The sequence below is a fragment of the Melanotaenia boesemani genome, chromosome 23 (assembly GCF_017639745.1).
Source record: "Melanotaenia boesemani isolate fMelBoe1 chromosome 23, fMelBoe1.pri, whole genome shotgun sequence".
In the NCBI taxonomy this organism is placed as follows: Eukaryota; Metazoa; Chordata; class Actinopteri; order Atheriniformes; family Melanotaeniidae; genus Melanotaenia; species Melanotaenia boesemani.
The window spans coordinates 23040955-23063615 of NC_055704.1; the positions used below are offsets into that span (position 1 = coordinate 23040955).

Below are 22661 nucleotides of genomic sequence, written 5' to 3' on the forward strand. Positions count from 1 at the left end.
TTTAATTTCCTGAGGAAACATGTCGTTACTTTAAAATATTTACTCATGCATGTATTGGTGCTCTTTTTCCCTCCCCATCTTTTTTGTATGCCTGGTCACACGCACACCTTCTCAGGCACTAGACGCTAAATCAGAGGCTCTCTTTACACTGGCCCTATGAATATAATTATATAGAGGTGCAGTGGAGAGATTTAGTACAAGCTTTATTACTCTGCCATAGATTAAGATCTGCTTGCTGTAGGTAGAGCAGATGCAGCCTCTGCCTCTTTTATAGGATTAACTCTTTCTATTCCTTCTCCTTCAGTGTCACCGGTCACCTGCCCTCTTTTCTCCTCTCTTTTTTTTGCACATTTTGTCCTTGTTTCTGCACCTTGGCTGTTTTCGGTGTCGTCCTTCTTTGGCCTTGCTCTTCTGGGTCTTCTCTTTTTCAATTTCTTTGTCTCCTTTCCCCTTCTCTTTTTCACCGCGCTCTCTTTCTCTCCGTCCCTGGTGGGGTCTTATTAGAGTTGATGAGAGGTTTCTGTCTATAGCCTTGGTTATATTTTTAGTCCTATTGCACAAAGCTAGTGGCCCAAAGCACTTCAAGGACCCTCCTCCTAGCTATTTAATGCACATCTATACAGTGCACGCCCACATAAACACACATGCTCCATCCCAGTGACCCATTAGTGTCACAAAAGCCCTCCACAGCAGCAATCACAGGTCATCTTCATCTCTTTTGGCCCGCTGGGTTTCCTAAGCAGTTCTCACCAGAACCTCCTTAGTGACTAGTGAAGAAAGACCTCATGTCTCTATTTCTCATTTTAAGTTTTCTTCCATTATTTCTCCAGGTTATTTCTTTTAGGTTGAGCCAGTTGGTAGATTAGGAAAAGAAAACTGGATTCTACCTCACAAATCTGCACTGGCTTCATAGTTTCTACTTCTATGTGAGGAGCTCTCATTCTTTAAGGTCTTATAGACCTTAGAAAATAGGAGCTCTTAAGGTCTGTTAGAGGTGCATTAAACCTGCAGCCTATACTTTCTCATGTGAAGATACTTGTCGTGTTGTAGAGGTGTGTGTTTATGGTTTGGCTGTTTTGAATGCAGGGCCATAAAGAATGGGAAAGGCCTCCACAGCAAGAAGGAGGTGCCTATTCACAGAGTGGCTGACATCTCTGGGGTACGTATTATATTTTCAATTCTTTTTAAACATGATGTATACACACGCTTTACTAAGGTTTTCCATGATGTGGATAATAGGATAAGAATATGTGCAGATTATGATTGGAATAAAATTGTTTAAAATGTGGACTCATATCATAAAATCACATCTCTGAAAGACACGTTGGGTCAGTAATTCTCAGAAGAAAATCTTTAATCGTGCACTCATCCCTATAAGTGGCCTCTAAAAATAAACAGCATTAATAAAAACATCAGCGGTGCTCGGTTTTAGCTTGTTTACGCGTGCCCAGGGGCTTGATTGAGGCATCATTTGGCTAATGAAGCCTGATTGGGAGTGCTCATCGCATGAACATTAGCGTGGGAAAACCATAAAGTCTTGCAGTAATGGCTGATTGGTTACACATTGTTTTTGAGCATGTGTATGTTTTTACCAGGAAGATAGCTTTTCATTTTCACTTGTCTCTTGTTTACTGTTGATTGACTTCTTTATAACTGTAGACCTATAAAAGAAAAAGATGTCAGCTATCGATGGGTTTACCTTCAAGCCAAAGAAAGACAACGTCAAGTTGCATTTATCTCCAAATTCCACCCAATTCTCGAGTGTTTAGTAACTAAAAATCCTCAATAATAATCAGACCTTTCGTCCTCTTGAAGGCTACACTTGTTCATTTTTACCTGCCATTAGATGGTCTGCTACCGGGGGGGACCTGAGAAACATTAGCATTAAGGGCTTTAGGTTACATTAATCAGACTCTGTCTGCGTGAGGGTTATTTAGAAACTCTGAGTGCTTTCACCACATTTATTAGTCATCTGTAAGCTCCCTAAATTGCTTTTAAAGGGGTATAACAGCACATTTGAGTGGAGGCTTTCTCCAGTCATTAACCTGATTACAGACCCCCTCAGATGTTAATGGGTTAAACATAAACAGAAGCAGGAAGTTGGAGTCCAGCATTTCTCTGCATAAATGCTCTCAGATGTTTTCTTTGTTATTGTTATCATCATAAGCTCACCGTGTGTTATTCTGTCAGCAGTACAGATAAACTATTAAACCCTGTGAATATAATTATGACGGGGAATTGTTGTGCTGACGGAGCAGCTCGGGTATTTCATTGGGGGTTTTAATTCATTTTATACTTTAAAAAACCTCCACCTAACTTAGTTGGCTGAATTGACCGTATTGAGTCCGTGCAGCAGGGACTTGGGAGTGGTTATGAGGGGTGATTTCATGTTCAATTCTAAATGAACTTCGATAAGGGTGAGGGGAACAAAGGGATGTGTGGCATTCTGCTCACAAAAGTAGAACTGCACACTACTCACATTCGGCAAGACAGTTTTATTTTTTATATCGTGTACAAAAGAAGTCAAAGGGCTTAAAAGTATAATAAAAAGGTGCACAAGAAACATAAACTTATAATAAAAATTAAAATATAAGCTGAATAAGATCTGCTAAATGCAGCTTTAATTTCATTAATGATTTGTTGTTCCACCATATACATACAGGCCAAACTGGACACGGATGCCAGGAAGAGAATCTGAAATAGAATAAGTAATAAAATGGAAAATATAAGAGCTACATGAGAGGAACCGTTGATAAAAAACAGCAAATAGAAACGATTTTCAGCAGACCTTGAATTGTTTTAAAGTTTGTTGCACATATGAGGAGTAAAAAACTGAACGTTTGCCTCCGTGTTTGTTCTGACTTTGGGAACAGAACACTGTAAAAATGAGCTGTCTTAATATAATGGAAAAACCCACATTATAATCATGTGAAATAATCTGCCCGTGCAGTAAGATAATTACGATTTCCTGAAATAATAAAAGAAAAAAAAATCTAGGCTAAGACAAGTGAGACATAAAACAAAAGCACTATAGAAAATGAGAAAGTATTTACACCAAATAAAATCAATAACTGGATGATGTGGTTCTTTCTGGTTAAATTAAGGTTCAATATTTTATTTATTTATTTATTTTTTTATACCAAAAATATGATTATTACCACATTTCTGGACTATCAGAATATTGAAGTGATCTTTTGACGTCACAATTAAATATCCTGTACTGGAAACTTGCAGTTTTCTATTTATGAGAATTCAGATTAACACACCTAGATTTCTCCCCAATACTCAGACGTCTTTGTGCATGTAGACCTGCATATCTGATTTATTTAGTATTTTTACATCCGTGCATGTGCAAGAAAAGCTGTTGCTTACGTCTTTTTAACTTCTTTGAACAGAACATAAAAGAAAAACCTGATGGCGTGCAGCAGCAGCGGGAGGTTGGAGTATAAACGAAGTAAAACATTCATGTGTTGAAAAACTGGATGTTTTGAAAATAAAGTTTTAACACTACATAGGGCTGGGCGATATGACCCAAAAAAATAAATAAACAAATACATATACATAGAGTGTTTCAGGTAAAAAATAATTGAGATATAAAAGTTTATTTTTTCTAAGTGCACTTTTAATGACCTGCAGCACATGTGCATCAAAACAGTTAACTGAAATTAAAGTAACTGTATATTAAATGCTTTGAAAATCAAAATAAATGAAGAAATACTTTTATTGACCATAACAAAAATACAGTGGTGCAAAATACAAAAATAAAAAAAAATATTCTTCTTCCTGAACTTAAAAATAGTATCGTGTGTGAAAAAAAATCTCCATATATTGCCCAGCGCTAACACTACATACGTACGAACTCTGAAAGAAATCCGATAATGGACTGGAAAATGTAGAGAAAGACTTTTCAGAAGGGCAGGTTATTACGATGGGCTCAGTGCGTTCGGAGCACCATGTGCCCGTTTCTGTTGTCTGGCTGGTTAAGACTCGATCAGTTTACAGAACAGTGACCATCTTCTTCATCTGAGCAGTGAAGTTCGGGAGGAAGGATGACGCGGTTGGAGTATGATGAGAGCCTACAAAAGCTGCAGCGGTCTTTATGTTGCCTTATGCTCCGTCATTAGTTTCTAGCGCCACCCTGTCGTGGTTCGGAGCGCTGTCTAGAAGCCTTGCCAGGGGCGGCCAGTAGGCGAGCGTGAGCACACAAATGCACCAGTTGTTTGGCAAAGCTAATGCAATAAATGTTCTAATAAAAGGATCAAAATAGCAACGTTGCACATAAATCCCCAAAATACCCCCCTCTTTTTTTTCCCTCTCCTTTTGATACACACCCACACACAACTGCAAACGACACAGCCCTCTTCACATGGAAATACACACTCCTGTACGTCAGCATCCTTTGGTGGTAAAGGTTTGTTGAAGGGATTATGCACACAGAGTGGGATGCAGTCACAAATAGAGCAGATAGGTTTATACATGTATAGTGTAGGAGATGTACAGAGGTGGTGGGAGGAGAGTGGATAAAGCACTTGAGTCACCTCGTACCTCTAAAGGTTGCATAATGAGGTCCTCTTATTTCTCATGTCTCTTCCTTTTTTTTTTTTTCTTTCCCCCCCAAACCAAGTTAGACAGCACCAGCCCACACGCACTGCAGGTGCTGCAAATGTGTTTGTGTGAACAAGAGTGTCATCTCCCACTCAAGGGGTTATTTTGGATTCCAGTGGGTGGAGTTCAGGTGATGCATCTTATGGCTGAAGCACATACCCTTCACTGCCACACTCATGCGTTTGAGCCCCACCGAGGTTGTTCGCCGCGTGATGTTTTGAGTTTATTGTGTGTTGCTGCTATGTGTTTCAGTCCCTAATGTAAACACAAAGATTCTTTTGTTTTGTTTTGAACCACTACGAGCTTTCATGTAAATGGAGAACTCGTGTGTTTGCTCTGACTTTACTCGTCTGAGCTTCTTGTACTCCACACCGCCGCACAAACACAACACAGGTCCGTGACTCACTGGTCTGTTGTGCCTACATGCTCATGCCTGGAGTAGGCACATATTAAATGTTTTTTTTTTTTATCGTTTAGGAATCTTCCCCTGCCACTGCAGCACTATCTGCGTGATTTAACTCTGCTTGTAATCTCTTTTTTTTTTTTTTTTTGTTAGCCCGAGTATGTTGCAGACAGAGATGGAAGCAGGGAAAAGGAGAATTATTTTTGAGCGCAGAAGGGTCCAGACGTGTCACTAAGAAATAAGGCAGACTTCATTAGGTCACACCAAGATGTAAAGATGTCTGGAAAACACAGATTCTGTCTGCTGTGAGTCCTTGTCTGTAGATTTTATTCAGTTATAGCAGCGTCTTAAAACTCTGCTAGATCGCTGCCGTCCTCTGAGTGATGTCGCTTATATTGTCAGCAATTTCTCATAAACAGTAGTGTAACTGTGATTAATAGGTTACCCTTTAGGTGATCCACAGAAGTTTTCCAGGTATTTATTTGCCACCCAGCTGGTTTACGATCCAGCAGCAAAATGTTGGATTTTAATTAGAGACAATATGGTAACCCCACAATGATCCATGAAAACACCATTATTTATTACAATATTTGCAATGAAAAAAGATCACTATCGCTATGTTGCTGAGAGACCTCTAATTTGACCCTGAAATTATGATGAAGCCACTTTCTGTCAAAATTTCGACCAATTAGGCAGCTTAAATTGATGGTAATATCCAATCAGGAGCAGCCAAAGATCAACAAGTGACACAGTTATGTCAGTTTGAAAAGAACATAAATAAAGTTGGAAATAAAGTGGAATAAAGTTGGGATGTTTTTGATGCATGATGGGACAGCGTGGCTCAGTGGGTTGTCTTGTAGCCTGAGGGTTGCCGGTTCGATCCTCGGCCTGTTGAGCTCATGTCGAGGTGTCCCTGAGCAAGACACTGAACCCCAAATTGCTCCTGATGGGTCGTGGTTAGTGCCTTGCATTGCAGCTTCCGCCATCAGTGTGTAAATGTGTGTGTGAATGAGTGAATGTGATATATAATGTGAAGCGCTTTGGGGAAAGTGCTGTATAAATACAGACCATTTACCATTCACCAAAAATGAGCTGGGTTTCTGTAAGTGTAAATGTGTTTGTTTCAATGGCATTTTTCTCCTAAAAGCCAAGAGAACGATGTGCAGGTGAGAAAAGGCTTGGTCACTGTTGATCTGTGTGTTATTTCTACAAAGTTCTGTTTGTAATAAAGTCTGTTTTGTTCGCCTTTTTGCCTCTATGTCTATTTATACGTTCATTTTATACATTTTTAGCCTAACAATCTGACATCTGATGCTGTCATAAAAACATAAAGTCTGTCTGTTGACTGGGTTTAAAAGGGTTCAGCTTCTAAAAAACATCAAACCCATAAATAACAAAAAAATGGTTAAGGGTTTTAAGGGTTAAAAATGATAAATGTTTTCAAAAACCGGAATGAAAAAGCATAATATAATAAAAATGCTTACTGAATGTTACCTCTGTCTTTCGTTCCGCATGTATCAGGAGACGCAGAAAGCCAAGCAGTTCCTGCCCTTCCTGCAGAGGGCCGGCCGGTCAGAGGCCGTGGTAGAACACGTCTTCAGCGGATCACGCCTCAAGCTGTACATGCCCAAAGAAACCTGCCTCATCACATTCCTCCTTGCTGGTGGGTATCATTTGCCTTCCCCATGCGAAGGTCATTTCTTTCTGTGTCATTGAATTGACTAATTTCTAGATCTGGTTGGGCGTTTGCCCCTGCTGTGGTAAAGTCAATCGAAAACATCCCTTCTCTCTCACTGAAAGTCACGCCAAGGTTTGTGTATTTACTCCAGCTGGTGCAGACAGCGTTGGAGTTGAAACCCCCCTCTCTCGCCCAGTTCTAAGAGGGCAAGGGGGTGATGCTGGGTTTACGTGCCAACCGCAGTCTACTCTGTTTCAGAGCACCTGTGTTGGCATGAAGCATGTGTCCCCCTTTAACCTGGTCTTCACCCATCTGGCTCTCTGCCAGGTGTGAAATAGTCACCGACTCCCGTTCTCCACTTTGTTATTGTCATTAGAAAGCGGCCGCCTTGTCCAATCTCCAGTAAATGCACATGTGAGGGAAGAACTTAGCCATTTTCTAGCTAAAGTAGGAACATTTGTTTCTCCAGCCTTTTTCTATTCCTCTCTAACTCTGGGAAGGTCATGCTGTGAAAATGTGATGTGTGCTCAGAATATTAAGTCGTACTATTTTGGCATTCAGAAACAGTCACGTTATTACTTACCACAGTTTATCAGTCATCTTTCATCTGCTAGGCAGCACAGAGGTACAACACGGAGTGAACTGCTTGCTTAAGTTTTAATACAACCAGCTGTTTATAAAAAAAATCAATTATATGTGATTAATTTATTTCTCAGTCACATCTCTAAGTAAAAATATGTTTTTTTAAACAGAAAAAAATAAAGTAGAAGTAAAGCAGCATGGATTGAAAGTTAAAGCTCCCAGTTTTTCAGTTTTCTGACATTTTTTTATTGTTAGATTGATCTAAAATTGTTGAAAAGATGAGTCCTTCCACTTACACTCAACTTGTTTTTAGAAATGGAAAGCAGAAATTTTAGGGTAAGATGGAAATGGATTAAAAAACATTATTGTATTTGATGGTCCAGTTTTTTTATTTCACCCACGCCATGCTCTTGGTAGTTTGTGCTGAGACTCTGGTAGCAAGCAGTGGTTTAAAAATCCTCCAAGATCATAGGAACGAGAAGGAGTCTCAGTTCCTACGCAGCAGATGATCGCTGCTTCGCCTGCTACACACTTCCTCTTCTCATCAGAAAAATAAAAATACTGTATTTTTTGACACATCAGTTCAGTTTAATTATGCTTGGCTGGATCATTCATGCATGAATTGATTTTTCTCATTTTGCTACTGATTGTCTTTGCTGTACAGATTTATTAAAATGACGCCAGCCGAGAAGCTCGATGTTCAGTGTGTCTACTGGTTTGGGGTAAAAATCTCGTTCTCCAATTAAAGTAAACATGCACAACCTCAGGTTGTGGGTGTCAGGTGTGTGTGCGGTGATGTTTACCTAGTTTACTTTTAAAATGAATGTAATCAGTCAGAGGTTATTACCGTGCCGTAACAGTCACATTAGAGCTGATGGCGTCTGAGCGGATTAGATTAAGGTCATCCCCAGAGGAACAGATTCAACTGTAGGAAATGAAATGACCTGTGCTGTCTTTAATACAAACATCAGACTTTGTTAACCCTCATAGAAGCAAATGATCTGCTTTGTTTTGGTTTTTAACCTGCTTTCCTATAAGAATCTATTGAATCAGAGTTAAATCTGCCTGTTTTGCTTCTTTTTTTGTAGTTTTCTTCCTATTTTCTAACATCTTTCTTTTTTTATTTTAGTTTGGATATACATTTAGCGGGTCATTATTTATTGTATACATTTTCTGTAAATGATAACAAAAGAAAAATCCTTCAGCACATATGAACTAAAGCCCTCAGGCTTGAAGATGTCCATTGTTATCGCTCTACTACCAATCTCAAAACACTCGCTATCTCCATCCACTTTCTATTTTCTGTCAGTTACCTTTTCATGTCTTGTTCTACCATCTGCACCATGGGCTGTGTTTAAACTGGCATCCATGATATAATATTCACCCCAAGCCTGTTGTGTGTATCTGGACCTCTTCTCTTATCACATATTTCTGATGGGTAATCCATGTTTTAGATATGTTCACTGTCGGCTGGTCAGGAAAGAAGAGATTTACACACACGGTGAAACTTTGTGTAAAACCTTTGAACTGAACAAAAGTCTGGAACATTTATATTAATCTGTATGTCCTAATGCATGTATTAGATTAAGTATCATTATTAATTAATTTTGTATTTCAGGTTAAAAATGTTTTCTAAAAGCAGAGTCTCCCTTGTTTAGTCATCTGCTCTGAGGGCTGAGTAAATGCTGACTACCCAGACAAATGGAGAAAACATTCAGAGGATGATGCTGTTAAAGCAAGTCCTGCATTAGTCATCTGCTTTATTAGTTGTTTTTTTCCCTCATATTGTATTCATCCTGTCCAGTTTTTATTCTTTAATAATGTTGTGGGAGGCCATTGAAGAACAAATTGTTTACAGTAGCACTGTACATAAATGAACCGAAGGCAGTAAATTATGTAACACTGTAGTTTCATTTATAAAACTGAAAACTCGTTTAGCCAGCAGCATTTTTTATCCTTTTTTTTTAGCCATAATATTTGTCCAGATTTAAAGCAGAGACATCTTAGCACGTGCTGCTAAGGTGTGCTTCTAAAGTGCCTCTTTTCCCTTTAAGAAGTTTTTCCTCTATAGATAAAGACAGTGTTTTAAGAAAGATAAGGTTAAGGAAAAAGAAGCACATGCTACAAAGAGGAGCGGAGGTGTGCTTCAGGAGATGAAGGGTGCTTCCCTCCCCTCTCTGTCCACATAGCCTTCCCTTTCTTCTTCTTTCCCTCACCAGCCTGTACAGTGTTGCTTCCGTATGGAAGTTTGATGAAGGGTAAAAGAGTCATCCTCTCTATAAAAGAAAAGGAGGGCACCTTTACAGGAAAGGGATTTGGGAGTCTGGCGGGGCAGGTTTCGGAGGCTGATGAAAGAAAAGGGTCTGAAGTGAGATGTGGAACCTGACAGGACGCAAGTATGACGAAGAAAAGAAAGGCTATAGTAAAGACAAAAACACAGCTGCTGTGAAGTATGTGGCTATAAAGGCCCAGTGAAGCGAAGGGAGACCAGGTGGTGGAAAAAGCTGTAAAAGTTTATTAGCTTCAGTGGCATTTACAGAGTTTCAGACAGAGGCCGCAGCAGGTGAAACATACTTTCAAAGGTACAAGGAAATTTATGTTGAGGAGCAAACTGTCAGAAAAATGAAACTTCCATCAGCTGGATGCAGATTTACACAGTCAGCAAAGAGCTTCAGCCGTCACCCTCTCTGTGACTTGGCACCATTTGTCAGACTTATTTATTTTTAAATCAGAGTGTGTGCATGCTTGCGTGGGGCAAATGCCTCCATTTTTCTGCAGCTGAAATTTCTAAACTGGTTCCTTGAAAACTTTGCATATGGGAAAAACAGCTATTTAAAAAAATTCTTAACAAAATGTTAATATATTGCAATCTACATCTCATTTTTAATCACCCACATCTCTTAGGAAACTGGAGGCCTAATTAACCTCGATTTTAAGCTTTGCCTCATAATAAATTTGCTATAATGGTATTAAATTTAAAGAACTCTGAGCTAAAATCTTGAAACTAAACTCATTACAAGCTGCATCAACCTACAGATTAATCACTCATCTGCTGTATGCTTCTGTGGAGAGAAAAAAAGCTCATAGAAGCACTAAAAATATGCTTACGTCTACTTACAACTAATATTTAACTTTAATAAATATGAAAAGGCGCTTGCTGCACATATTAAATGAATTATAGATTATGCTGCATCAGTTTGCTGCAGTGAAGGTGGAATAAGATGTATGCAGAGACAACAGTTTGTGCAAAGTTTTTAATGTAAATTAGTCTTAATTTTATATTTATGGCTTTTTTCCCTCCCAAACCAAATATCACAAATTTAGTGTTTATAAAATCTTTTTGTCCACTTTTACTGAATATGCTGTGGAGGAATGCTTTGCTTAAGCTTGGTTTGAGGTGATGGCGCCTTATATGATGATGCCGTGGAAACAAGGTGGATCCAGAGGATAAAAGAGAGGTAGTCAAACCAAATCCTAGGATTTCCCCCTAACAGCATGCTCTGAGCTCTGTCTGCTCCCGCTGACTGCCTGCTACACTCCCCCATGCCCGTCTCTGCTGACCCAAGCATCTTTGCCCACCCTCATCTCTCACCTGCTGCTGAACTTCTTGCTCAGTCTATATCCTTTGAGGCATCTGCAAAGGGGGCTGATATTCAAATGAAGCATAGTCACCTCACAAGTTACACACGGCAAAGGACAACGAAGATTAATGAGATGGAAATTTAAATGGAATGATGCGGTTATGGGGGATAAGGGAAAGATTAGTTTCTTGAGCTGAATTCACACTGGCATGAATGCGTTTTCTCACACACATGCACAGTCACTTTTAGTTTGTTTACCTGTCACGCTGCTAATTATATCCTGTCGGCAGCTTGTCAAAAATCAAGACTTAAGTAATAAATTTATTTTTTTTAACAAGAGGATCTAAAGGCGTTCATACAGAACCGCCTGTATCCTGCAAGTATCAATTTATACCTGCAGACTTTCCAAAAACAAGAACGCAAACGCTTGGTGGGTTACATGCAAAGTCAAAGGCTGATCAATATGGACAGCAGCAACACATGCTGCAGTCTTTTTCAGTCATTTTTACTAGATGGCTAAGGGAGAAAGAGATTAACTCAATCCTTTCTTTCTTTATGCTTTGGTTCAGCTGAAATCCCATAAACCTGCAAAGTCACAACTTTCAGAAAATGAAACTACAACCCCCATTCCCCAAAAAGTTGGAACCCTGTGTATAATGTAAATAAACAGAATAAAACAGAATGGAATGTTATGCAAATCTCATAAACCCATATATTTATTTCCAGTAGAACATAGCAGATTTTTAAACTGAGACATTTTGCCATTTCAGAGGAAACATGTAATTCAGAATCTAATGGCAGCGACACATTTAAAAAACCAAAGGTGGAACGGGGGCAACAAAAGGCTGGAAAACCTATTGACACAAATTAGTAACAACTGGAGAGGCATTTTACAACTAATTAGGTTAATTGGCAACAGGTCAGTAACATAACTGAGTACAAAAGGAGCATTTCAGCGAGACGAGCCTCCCAGGCATTAAGACAGGAAGAGGTTCATCAGTCTGTGACAAACTGCACCTAAACAATTGTGAAACATTTTCAGTAAAAAATTCCACAACATAAAACTGCAAATAAGATCCCACCATCCAGCAGTGTATGATATAATAAAACAATTAAAAAAATCAGGTGGAATCTTTGTGCATTGCATTAGTGCCTATGGCGTGGGCAGCATCCAACATCTGCTCCCATCGGAAGGCCTTGCAGGTTTCAGCAAGATAATGCTGGACCACATCCTGCATCCATCACAGCAGCATGACTTCACAGGAGAAGAGTCCGGCTGCTGAACTGGCCTGCCTGCAGTCCAGACCTTTCACCAATACAGGACTGTAGTGCAGCTAGAATCCTGCATCAGACCAGAATGGAACAAGATTCCCCTCCTGAAACTCCAGCAACTGGTCGCCTCACTTCCCAGACATTTCTAGACAGTTGTTGAAAGTAGAGGGGATGCTACACGATGCTAAACATCACTCCGTTCCAATTTCTTACAGATGTGTTGCTGCCATCAAATTCAAAATGAGCTCATATTTTCCGTGAAATGGTAAAATATGTCAATTTGAACATCTGATATGCCGTTTATGCTCTTTTGGACATAAAGCAAGAATGAACAATCAAAAAAGAGGTTTAACTGACTGTTTGAGCTGAAGGGGGACACGTGGAATCAAACCCAAACCCAGAGTTACATCCACCCCACAGGGCCAACACGCTCATTTCCCAGCTGGAATTTACAGGATGGGAAATGAGGAGGAAGTGATTCAAACACAGCAGCATCAAATAAACTAAATCACTTCGTACAGTTTTCAGTTCCGTCTTCAGATGCAGTCTAAAATGAGAAAACGTAGATCTGTGCCTCACGGATCTGATGATTGATGTGATGTACGCTAGATTGACATGAGAGCATGCACTTGAGGCTAGCGTGAGGAGCAGCTGTGCAACAGCATCCACTGCGTGTTGTTTGCCGTGTAGTATATTGTCACAACGATCAGTGTACATCTTGTTTGTCACTGAGATCAGATAAGATGGATATCCTAGAGTATGACCCAGATGTTTATCTTGGTGTCAGGGCTGAGTTATGTATCTCAGCGCAGGTTAAAATTGGCTGTGCTAAGTGGCTCCCTGGCTTGGTTTAAGTGCTGCAGGGAGGAGGCTACAGTAGGTGCAAGGGAGTTGCAGTCAGATCATTTGACGGAGGCATACAGTATACTTTTGACTACATTTATACTTTTATTCGACTTCTCATCTGGGATCATTGCCTTAGTATTTGTCCTATTGTAATCCCTTTTCTGGATTGCAGTCCTCCTTTTTCCCCTTGAGAAATGACCTTTTCCTGGACATGTTTTTGTAATAAAGAGTTTTGACTGTGTTGGAAATTGTTGCTCCTGTGGGCCTGTACAACCCTTGTATTTTATTTGCTATACAATTAAACTTGACTTCTTTGTGTATAACATTCATGAATGGTCTTTTCTGTGAATTATGCTTGAGGAAAAACACAATTCCATCTCTTATCATAGTTCCGGCCAACCCAAGCAGAAAACTCTATCTCCCGCTCTGCAATTACTTCATACACCATTTTTCCTTTTTTTTTTTTTTTGCCTTTTAGTATTTTTCCCTCCAGAAGCCCTCCTATCTTGTCTTTTACCTTTGATTTATTCGGCATCCCTCAATATTCCTCTTTAGTTGTCTTGTTTTTATTTGATTCTGGCAGTGTTGCAGCCACTGAGTCTCATGTGTAAGCCTCATCCTGGTGCACTTCTATAAATACTTTCAGATGATCTTGGTCATCGATGTGTCCTCCTTCTCTTCATCTATGCTACACAGGAAGCTTAATATTTTATTACATGTATTATTGAATTTTAGATGAATAGCTAGTAAATCCTCTGTACAAATGCTGTACTATTAGTTGACATACAATCTGGAACAAATCCAGTTTGACAATAATATTGTCTCTGCTTCTTTTTATGGGTGACTTATACATTTTTAGAACATGAGATCAGTGTATTATGGTAAACTGTGCATGCATGCTTAAAGATGACTTTTTTAATAGCTGCAGAGTGCTTAGGAGAAACAGAAATGATGCTAACATGGTGCAGAAGTGAAATTTGCTTCTTTTTGAAGTAAAACCCATAAAAGTTTACACTTTTATGTCTGACTGTCCTGTGGCCTCCTTTCGCCTTTCCTGGGTCATTTTCTCTTCCCTGCCAGTGTGAATACACTGATTCTTGTTCTTGTTGTCATAAATGGGACAGACAAAGCCATGTAGGGAACAAAAAGTACTAAACACTACTAAGCTCAACACACTGACTTGTTCTAAGGTTATTTGCAATGGTTGATCTCTTTTGTGGTCTTGGAGTTATAGACGATTGTCTTCTCTCAAATTACATTTATGGAGTTGGTGCAAACATAATTTGTTTAATCTGTTTTGCAGTGTTTTTCTGTGTAAGTATAATGGCCAAGGTGTACACTCACCTGGTACATGATGTCCTAGATTCTCTCTGTAAAGCTCTGTTGTATCCACAAGTTTTGTAAGCACCAATAAAAAGCGACTCTCTGCCCTTGGGGAAACATTAGATATTACTGCATAAAGGCTTTTTGTACAGTGTGTAGTTCCATTCCCCAATCTAAAAAAAAAAGCAAATATTAATATCCAATAATACACATCTACTCCAACTACTTTCCCCTTTTTTTTTCTTTCCCCGAGCACATCAGGGCAAGAGTTCAGCAGTGTTTCCCCTTAGCAAAATGTCTCAAATGTTGTTATATAAATGCACGACCATTCAGAGGAAGCTTGACGCAAAATGGAATGAATGCAAACAAAACTTACAAGGACCAGGAGTTCAAGTCAAAGCCCAGGATATCCAGCCACGCTAACCACTGAGTCACCAGGATGCCCCAACAAATCAGATTTTTACTTCTCTGTCATGCGTTTGTGAGTCGTCCCTGAGGCGGTGTATCTGCCATGCCAGTAAAGCTCATTAAATTAAACCTCGAGTCACACAGGAAAGAAAGACCCTAGGAGAGAGCCGCTGCTTTATTAGCAAAATGCTTCAGGCTTCAACTTCCAGCTGAAACTATCATTAGGGTACTCTGTGTAAAACAGAGATGTAACCTGCTTGTTGGTTTGTTGCAAAAAATGAGGCAATTGAGCTTAATAATAGAATCTGGATACCGACAGAAACATTTAAATCTCTTGTAATGTAAAAAATTGTACATGCTAATTTCTGCCGTTTACAGGGGTTGTACAGTGATCACATGCTGCATAAAAAAAACCCACTAAATCGATTTCTAAAGGACAAAATGAGTGTGTTAATTGAAGCCAATAGAAACTATTCATACACAGTGAGTGTATAGTACCTTAACTAATACATCCAGGATCATCAAACCCTAAGTTAATCATTTATATTTGCCTTTAACTGCAGGAAATCTGTTATGCACACATCTTTGCCCTCTTTTCCTTTATAACAATGCATTTCTTAGAATTTTAACATGTATAAATTCTACAGCTGTTCAGCATCTCTATTTTTTTCATTCCTCTTTCCCTCATCTCTGCCCTGAGGCTTATCCAGTCCTACAAGGACACTTTAAAAAGAAATACTCAAAGATCCACCAAAGTCTACGTCAGATTCATATTTCACTGCAGTTGAATGGAAATGAGTTTTCAGAAGTGCTTCATATGCTCAGGGTGCATCCCATAATCACCAGTTATCCAGGTTGTAATAAAGTTGGTTTTACTTGATGTGGCTTTAATTTTTTTTTCTTTTTTCAGTTTGATGATGAACAAGCTGTTTTCTCAGGTCTCATTTAGAAAAGACTGCACAGGTTTAAAACTGCAGTCAGAAATCAGAGCGGTGCACCTGCCTGTTCTTTTATAAATCTCATTGAACGTTAACGTGAGCGTGCGTGCAGAAGACCGTTACCGCTGCTGCGATTCCTCCCAGAAATGGAGGAAGAACAAGATCAGTGTGTTCACCACAGATGTGGAAGCCACAACACAGTTTCATTTTATGTTATTTGTTCTGTGGATCAGTGACAAATGGAAAATGGAGTCAGTGTCACGTTGACAGTTAATGCTGCTGCAAACGTGGCTTTGTGTTGTTTTGTTGTCCACTTGATTTTTTTTATTTAAAAAATGCCCTGCCTACATTAAAAAGAAGTCAACACCTAAAGTATCGAATAATAATAATACAGTATGGATCCAGAACTGCTTCCAAGTCCATTTTTTCTCACACATGTAGTGATCTAGCATCATTAAATATTTAAAATTGTTTAATAAAATATTAATTTTAATATTCAATATAAAATATTAATTAAAAATTACCTCAGAGCACCAAGCTTTTTCTTTTAGTGGAAGCATGGCAAACCACAAATCCTAAATTAATAAATTTATTCAAGCTAATCAAATCAGTCTCAAGATGCTAATGACGTCCATTTTAATTCAAAGGGACCCAAAACATGATTCAGAGGAAGAAATCACCAATCATGACTACTTAAAATAAATGTGAATATTTATTACTTGTCTAAATATACATAATGTCAAAGGGATATTTACAAAAAGGGTAAAAGGGAAAAACATTAATCTAACAAGGTAAATCCAGGTGTGACGTTCAGACCAGAATCTTATTGTAAGGCAGTGTAGGACAAAAACAGAAGTTAATTAACCTGTGGTGTTAATTAAACTAATGTTTAAGAGGGAGGCTGAAGAGGAATTCTGAATCCTATGAAGCTAAAAAGGAAAGCGTAGTCTGTTTAAGCCGGAATCTTACTGAAAGCAAATTATTTCACTGTAACCGACTCTCAGACAACCGACCATTTCTTTAGCAGTCAAGCAGAGGATCCTGATACGACTCGTTCGGTTCCGTTTGGTTCCAGTTAACACACTCACGACCATTTTAGTGACGCTCCAGTGCACAGGGGGGAAACCTGGACCGGTGGGTTGGATCCCAGTTCAGCTTCCATGAAGGCCGTGAAGGGCCGTCTCGCGTGGTGGTCCGCAGATTTGAGTCTGAACGGTTCTGTCTGATTATTCGGTCTCGTCCCGAGACGTTGGTGATGTCAACAGATGGTGGATAGGGAAACTGTCTGCCTTGTTCTGGCTAAAAAGGTCAAAGGTCCAGCTTTGATGAGCAAAAGAAAAAGGCCAGATTTAACCAGTCATCATAAATCGGTAGAAAAAGGGAGAACATTAACTAAACTGGTTTAACTAGTTATAAAAAAGCAAAAGAAGAAACAGTGCAGGGGCAGATTCCTGTCTCTCCATCCTTCATGCATGTTAACATGCAGGCTCAACTCTTACGTTCTGGTTTCTTTGGGGCCGTCCACGCCCACAAGGAAGTGCAGCTTAACATTTCAACCAATGGCAGACTCTGAGTTTTACTGGCGATCAGATATCTGACGTAGGCCGGTTCAGTGCTAAACCTTTCTGATTCCCTTTGTAAAAGTGTCAGATAAACATTTGTTAATACGTCCGTACACTATAAGCTATTAAAGTTTTAAGTGACGTCATTAAGACAATAAATTGATGCATTTTGTAATGAAACATTGATCAACCATTCAAACACAAAGTAAAACACAAGTGTTGTAAAATATTAAACAAGAATTAGGAATGGTGAATAAAGTTTCTGATCAAATATGGATCAAACTTGTCGATTACCCTTGTACCAGTCCTGATGATGGTCTGCACATCTAAAAGCATCCATATATATATTTGGCTTATCACAGCATATATGTAACGGACATTATTTAAATGGCGAGACAAGACCTTTATTCTTTCCACTGGCAGCGCTCTGCTGATGAAGTACTGAAACCTTTAAAAGTTTATTACTCTTAGGAATGTTAAGTTAAACAAAGTCCTTGTGAGGATCCACCAGATGGTCTGTCTTTGTCCCGGTTGAGAGATTGGACCTGTGGCTATTAGCTTATAAGTTTGAGGGAAAAAATTTAAACAGGAGAGGGTCCCCAGGTCATGAGTTCCAGACTTGCATCTGGAAGAGGTAAAACATTAGTTTGTTATTACTCATATCAGAACAGATTTGTGAGCCTGCGGGAGGTTCGTTCAGAAACTTCCTAGATCCTAGTTTATGAAAAGATCAACTCCCACTTCTTCTCTAAGCCAGAGTTGACCTTTGTTGACCTGTGGAGTGATATGGCTCACAAGGCAGATTCCACTCCTTCTTGGAAAATTGTTATTCTCTGTAAGAAAAAGTCCATCAGATGCTCATTGAATAGAAATTAAAGCAAAGTTCTTGATGTGTTCCATCTTTCCTTTGAGGAAAGGGCCGGAATACGCTACACATGACAGCTACGTGGCACATATAAAAATGACTGAATATTGTGGACAGAATATCATTTACCTCCATGAATACTGTAACTGAATTAGAAAGAAATGCCAGGTGAGTTGGTTTGGCCGTTCTGATTAAAGCGCGGCTTAAGTCTTAAACCAAAGATCAGTAACTGGACTGGAAACATTATTTTGGAGACTTTTGTAGTACTTTGTAATTTACAGAAACCAAAGGTTTCAGCATCGTTTACATGTTTTAATAGCTGCTCTGACCACATGATTTCTCCACAGGTTCATTCTTCTAGGTTATTCTGTGCACGAGGTCTCATAAAACCAAATCATGCTGAACTGATTTTGCACCTCTTGATGTTCTTTTTATAAAGAGCTTCGCTGACCTTGGACTCAGAAATTTTTCTGTCTTTGTCTAGGTATTGAATGTCCACGTAGTTCCAGGAATACGCCCGGGGGAATGCAGGTGGCCGAACCCTTCAGCGATGAGGCCGTGTTGTTCACCAAAGAGCTGGTGCTGCAGAGAGAGGTAAGAAAGGAGGCAGAACATTCTGGCTGTGCTTCCATTTCACTTCTTGTTGGAAGCTCTTGATGTTTGATGTTGCAGCTCTTGGGATAATCATACTCCAGCTGTTTCTGTTATTTACTCTAATTTCAATTTATTTACAAGGTTATTTTGTCTAAAGATACCTAAAGATTACTCTGTTTATCCTTTTATTAAGAGATGCAGCTACTCTACTTTAGCTTTAAATGTGCTTTTCAGCTTTCATTCTGAATGAAATGTATTTATTTGATCATTTTTATGAACTCTCATAGTTTTTAGAAAACTTGTACAATCAAGTACAAACAAAGGTCGCCTTATATTCTTCCCAAATAAAAACACATAGATGCCCTCCCCCACCTAATGTCAGTCTGTTATATTTTCAAGACAGTTTTTACAAAAATGGGAGCAGTGACTTTTAATAAGCTGATTAAATTGTTTACTCCCAGGCGAACTTTTTTAAAGCATTTAAAGCACTGTATTTGTCCCTCGAGTGATGTCAAATCTGATCAAAATATCAGACAAAAGTTTTATACAATAAAGTAAACCACCATCAGAACACACACTTTTACATAAATAAATGTAGACCACCATCCCCCCCCTCTTTGCTTATTCCCATTTTATAGAAAGCCCACCTGATAGTGGATCAGTGCTCCTGGGCTTTAGAAAACTCCATCCTCTATGCGCCTGTTCATTCACATGCTAATAGGTTTTTATAAGAAGCAGTGAATGGACCGAAGCCATGATGGAACGAGCTATAATCCTCCCACCACTTATCCAGGCCACACTCTCCTGCTTTTGCTCTTTTACTCTCCTTCTGCATCCCTATCTCTGCTTTTAAAGGGCTTTTTGCGAAGGGTGGCTAACTTCACTGTCCTCTGGTGTTTAATTGTCATGGAAATGGAGCCTTGGTCAGTTGATGTTGAAGTGTGTGTGTGGGTGTATGTAAGAGGAGAGCCTCAAGTGTGAAATTATTGATGCAGACATCACAGAATTAGATCGACGAGGATGCTTTGAGTCAGCACAAGTTTTTATTTGTACAGATCTTTAAACCATCAAATATATAGTTTGTCATTTAGAGGACTTGCACACAAGCTTTGCTGTCATGTCTCTTCAAGCACCGAGATGTGAAATGAGATGAAGTTTCATTCTTGATGTTTTCACCCAAAACGTATATTTTTCACTGGAAAAAAAACAGAATCATCACTTAAGAATGTGGGTAAATTATGTGTGTTTTATAAGATGAAAAGAAAGGAATAAAGCATGACTGGATTGGCCGTGAGTAGGAAATTGTCCATGGTGACACGATATAGAGTGAAAAAAGGCCTTATCCAGCCATTCTGCTGTATTCTCCTGTGATTTCTTTTGTTTGAAAAGTGAAATGTTACCTCTGCAGCTTGGGTGGTTAATTGTTTTCAGCATCCTTGCAAACCCAATGTATGAACCTAGAATTTCCTTCCTTCAGTGTTCTGTCCTGTAGAGTCGTGTGGTGACAGCCTCTTTTCCACAAGTACCTACTCAGCTCTACTGGACTTAGGTGGAATTTTAATCACAACTGGGTACCACCTAAATGTGGATGGGGGTCATCATAGCAAGGCAGGCCAGTGATGCAGCACCAACGTAACAGTGGAGGACAGTGAGGGGATGGTATACCTGCTGCTCGGTATATTGCATTGTTTCCACCAACGGGTGTGAGGCGGGATGGTTAGGGTGCAGATTATAAACTGTAATTTCATGGCATTCCCACAGTCAATCGTAAGCTTACCTGAGAGGCGGAGTTAGCGATAGATGCCTCATCTACGTAACAGCATGACGATTTGCTTAAAGTATAACCAAAACACGACTTGGAAACAAAGGAGGAAAATGGCGGTCATCCAGCAGTTTGTGTTCTTTCCTTCTGGGCAGTGCTTCATAACGCCATTTTAAAATAAGATTTTAAAAAGAAAATCTGTTCCACTAAACAAGGAGCCGCTCCGTATTTTTTTATTTTTTTTTTTTTTGTGCCAGATCGCACGGCAAATTACTTTTTTTTTAAAAAAATTTTTTCAACCAATCAACGGATTGCAGTGTGTCAAGCTCCACCCATTTGGGTCGCATCGGTTAGATTGGTACCCCAATGGAAAGGTATCAAAAAAGTAGGATGGGTGAAGTTGGATATTGGGGTACCCTTTGCAGTTTTTACAAAGAAATGTGTCCTGACCTGCACCCATTGGTGGAAACGGGGCTTTTGAATGTTAGTCACGCTCAAGGCGAGATGAAACGTTTGGTGAGATTCTCGTGACTCATCCAGCAACATTACTCCGTGGCCAATCAGTGGCTAATACTGCTAAAAAAAAAGTGCTGGAACGGGAATGGAAAACCTAAAAACAGCTTGGATGTGAGTAGTTTCCAGCGGGAAAGGATGATAAGTTAGGTCTAGCTAAGAACTGATTTCCACAGCCAGAAGAACCACTGCAGATCCACGTCATTCCATCACTTTAAATGTTTCCTCAGGCATGTTTGGCCTTCTTTCCAGTGTATTATATACAGTGTATTTCTGTAAAAGGACACAGCGTGGGCAAATGGTTTATTTAAAGAAAACTCAGAACAGATTTCTTTTCTTCTTCCAAACTGATGTTCTAATATGACCAGTGTAGTTTTAACAATTTAAACGTTAAAAATACAGCTGCAAACGGTGACAGTGAATGCAGCTCTATTTATTCACAGACATGAATGGAAAATATGAAAAAAGGCAGTAAAATGAGAAGTCTGAGCTTATGTTCTGCCTACGTTGTGCCTACTTCCCACCAATGTTACGGCTCAGTTTTTTTTTTTCTTCGGTTGCTAAATGCTGAACTGACTTTTTCAAGCATGGTTGAGTTAATCTTTAGGTCTGGTTGGTCTCCATTGCCCTGCCCTCCAGCCGGCGACCTAAGCATTTCTGTGCTCTGGTTCAGCTAAAAGTTTAAAATTCTGCTTTTGTCTTTTTAATCTTGTTTAAAAACATTTTTCAAGTGATTGTGAATAATTTGTGAAACCATGCAGATTCAGTTAATTATCAGGCTCACAAACGCCTCCTCTAAACACACACAAACACCGCCTCACACACTCTCTTCCTGGCCAGTCAACTGTTGTGTCAGCAAGTTTTTCACAGGTAGGTGGGAGTTAGCAGGCATGACCGAGCCGTATGATGAGTCTCTGGCTCACATGGAGGCTGGTTGGCTGGACTGACCTGCAGCTTGGTCTAATATGGACACAAACACTCAGAGCACTGAAAGAGATAAAGACACAGTTAAACATTGATACTTCTTAGGTTCATTCATTTTTTCTTCCCTAGAAGAAGGGGCAGAAAGTAACAGCTGAAAGAGTCACATGACAGGATTGATTGAAACAGGTGAAAGTTGCCTGAGACAGGGCCAGACTGAAGAGGCGAGAGGAAGTGCAGCAGCTCTAATGAGACAAGTTAGCGGCAGCAGAGGGGAAGAGAGGATGAAAGATGGAGGAAAGAACTGGTTCGTGCCGCCAATCCATCTCTCTCTCTCTCTCCATCTTTCATGCGTATAACCGGAACATGTCATTAAGGTGTGTCGCACTCCAACATGAATATGGATTTTTTTTTTTAAACTTCATTAGCGTGCGATTCTGCCGTGGCTTCACCTCTGAATAGCTTCTGATTGCAGGAAGCTTTTAAAGACGTTTCTCTGGTGGCTCCAGGGAATAACATTTGATTCGGGTTTTGTTGGTGGAATCATTTGCATTTTTGAAATGTTTTCCTTCGCCGGCACACCTCCGTGCCATTTTGAGTTTTCGAGCGCTTTGTTGAGCTGATGACATGTTGACTCGCCGATCTGAATGACGAAATTTTCTCCTCTTGTATCCTGTGATGAGTTTGGGTGCTAGCATGAGCACTCTGATCTCTTCTGCTCTCCCTCTTTTTTGTCTTTTATTCTTTCTTCCTTTTTTTTTGTCCACTTTTAAATATCTATTTCTCTCAGCCATGTGCATCTAAATTC

The 22661-nt window shown here is 39.5% G+C and overlaps 1 protein-coding gene across 1 annotated transcript in view; it reads left to right on the top strand.

The window, feature by feature from the left end:
• Nucleotides 1-22661, top strand: part of snd1 (staphylococcal nuclease and tudor domain containing 1) — a 187277-nt gene that overhangs the window by 47551 nt on the left and 117065 nt on the right. Inside the window, exons 14-16 of the mRNA XM_041978025.1 lie at nucleotides 1087-1159; nucleotides 6530-6671; nucleotides 18548-18657. Of these exons, the coding sequence (XP_041833959.1) occupies nucleotides 1087-1159; nucleotides 6530-6671; nucleotides 18548-18657 (325 nt within the window). The remainder of the gene's footprint in view (nucleotides 1-1086; nucleotides 1160-6529; nucleotides 6672-18547; nucleotides 18658-22661) is intronic.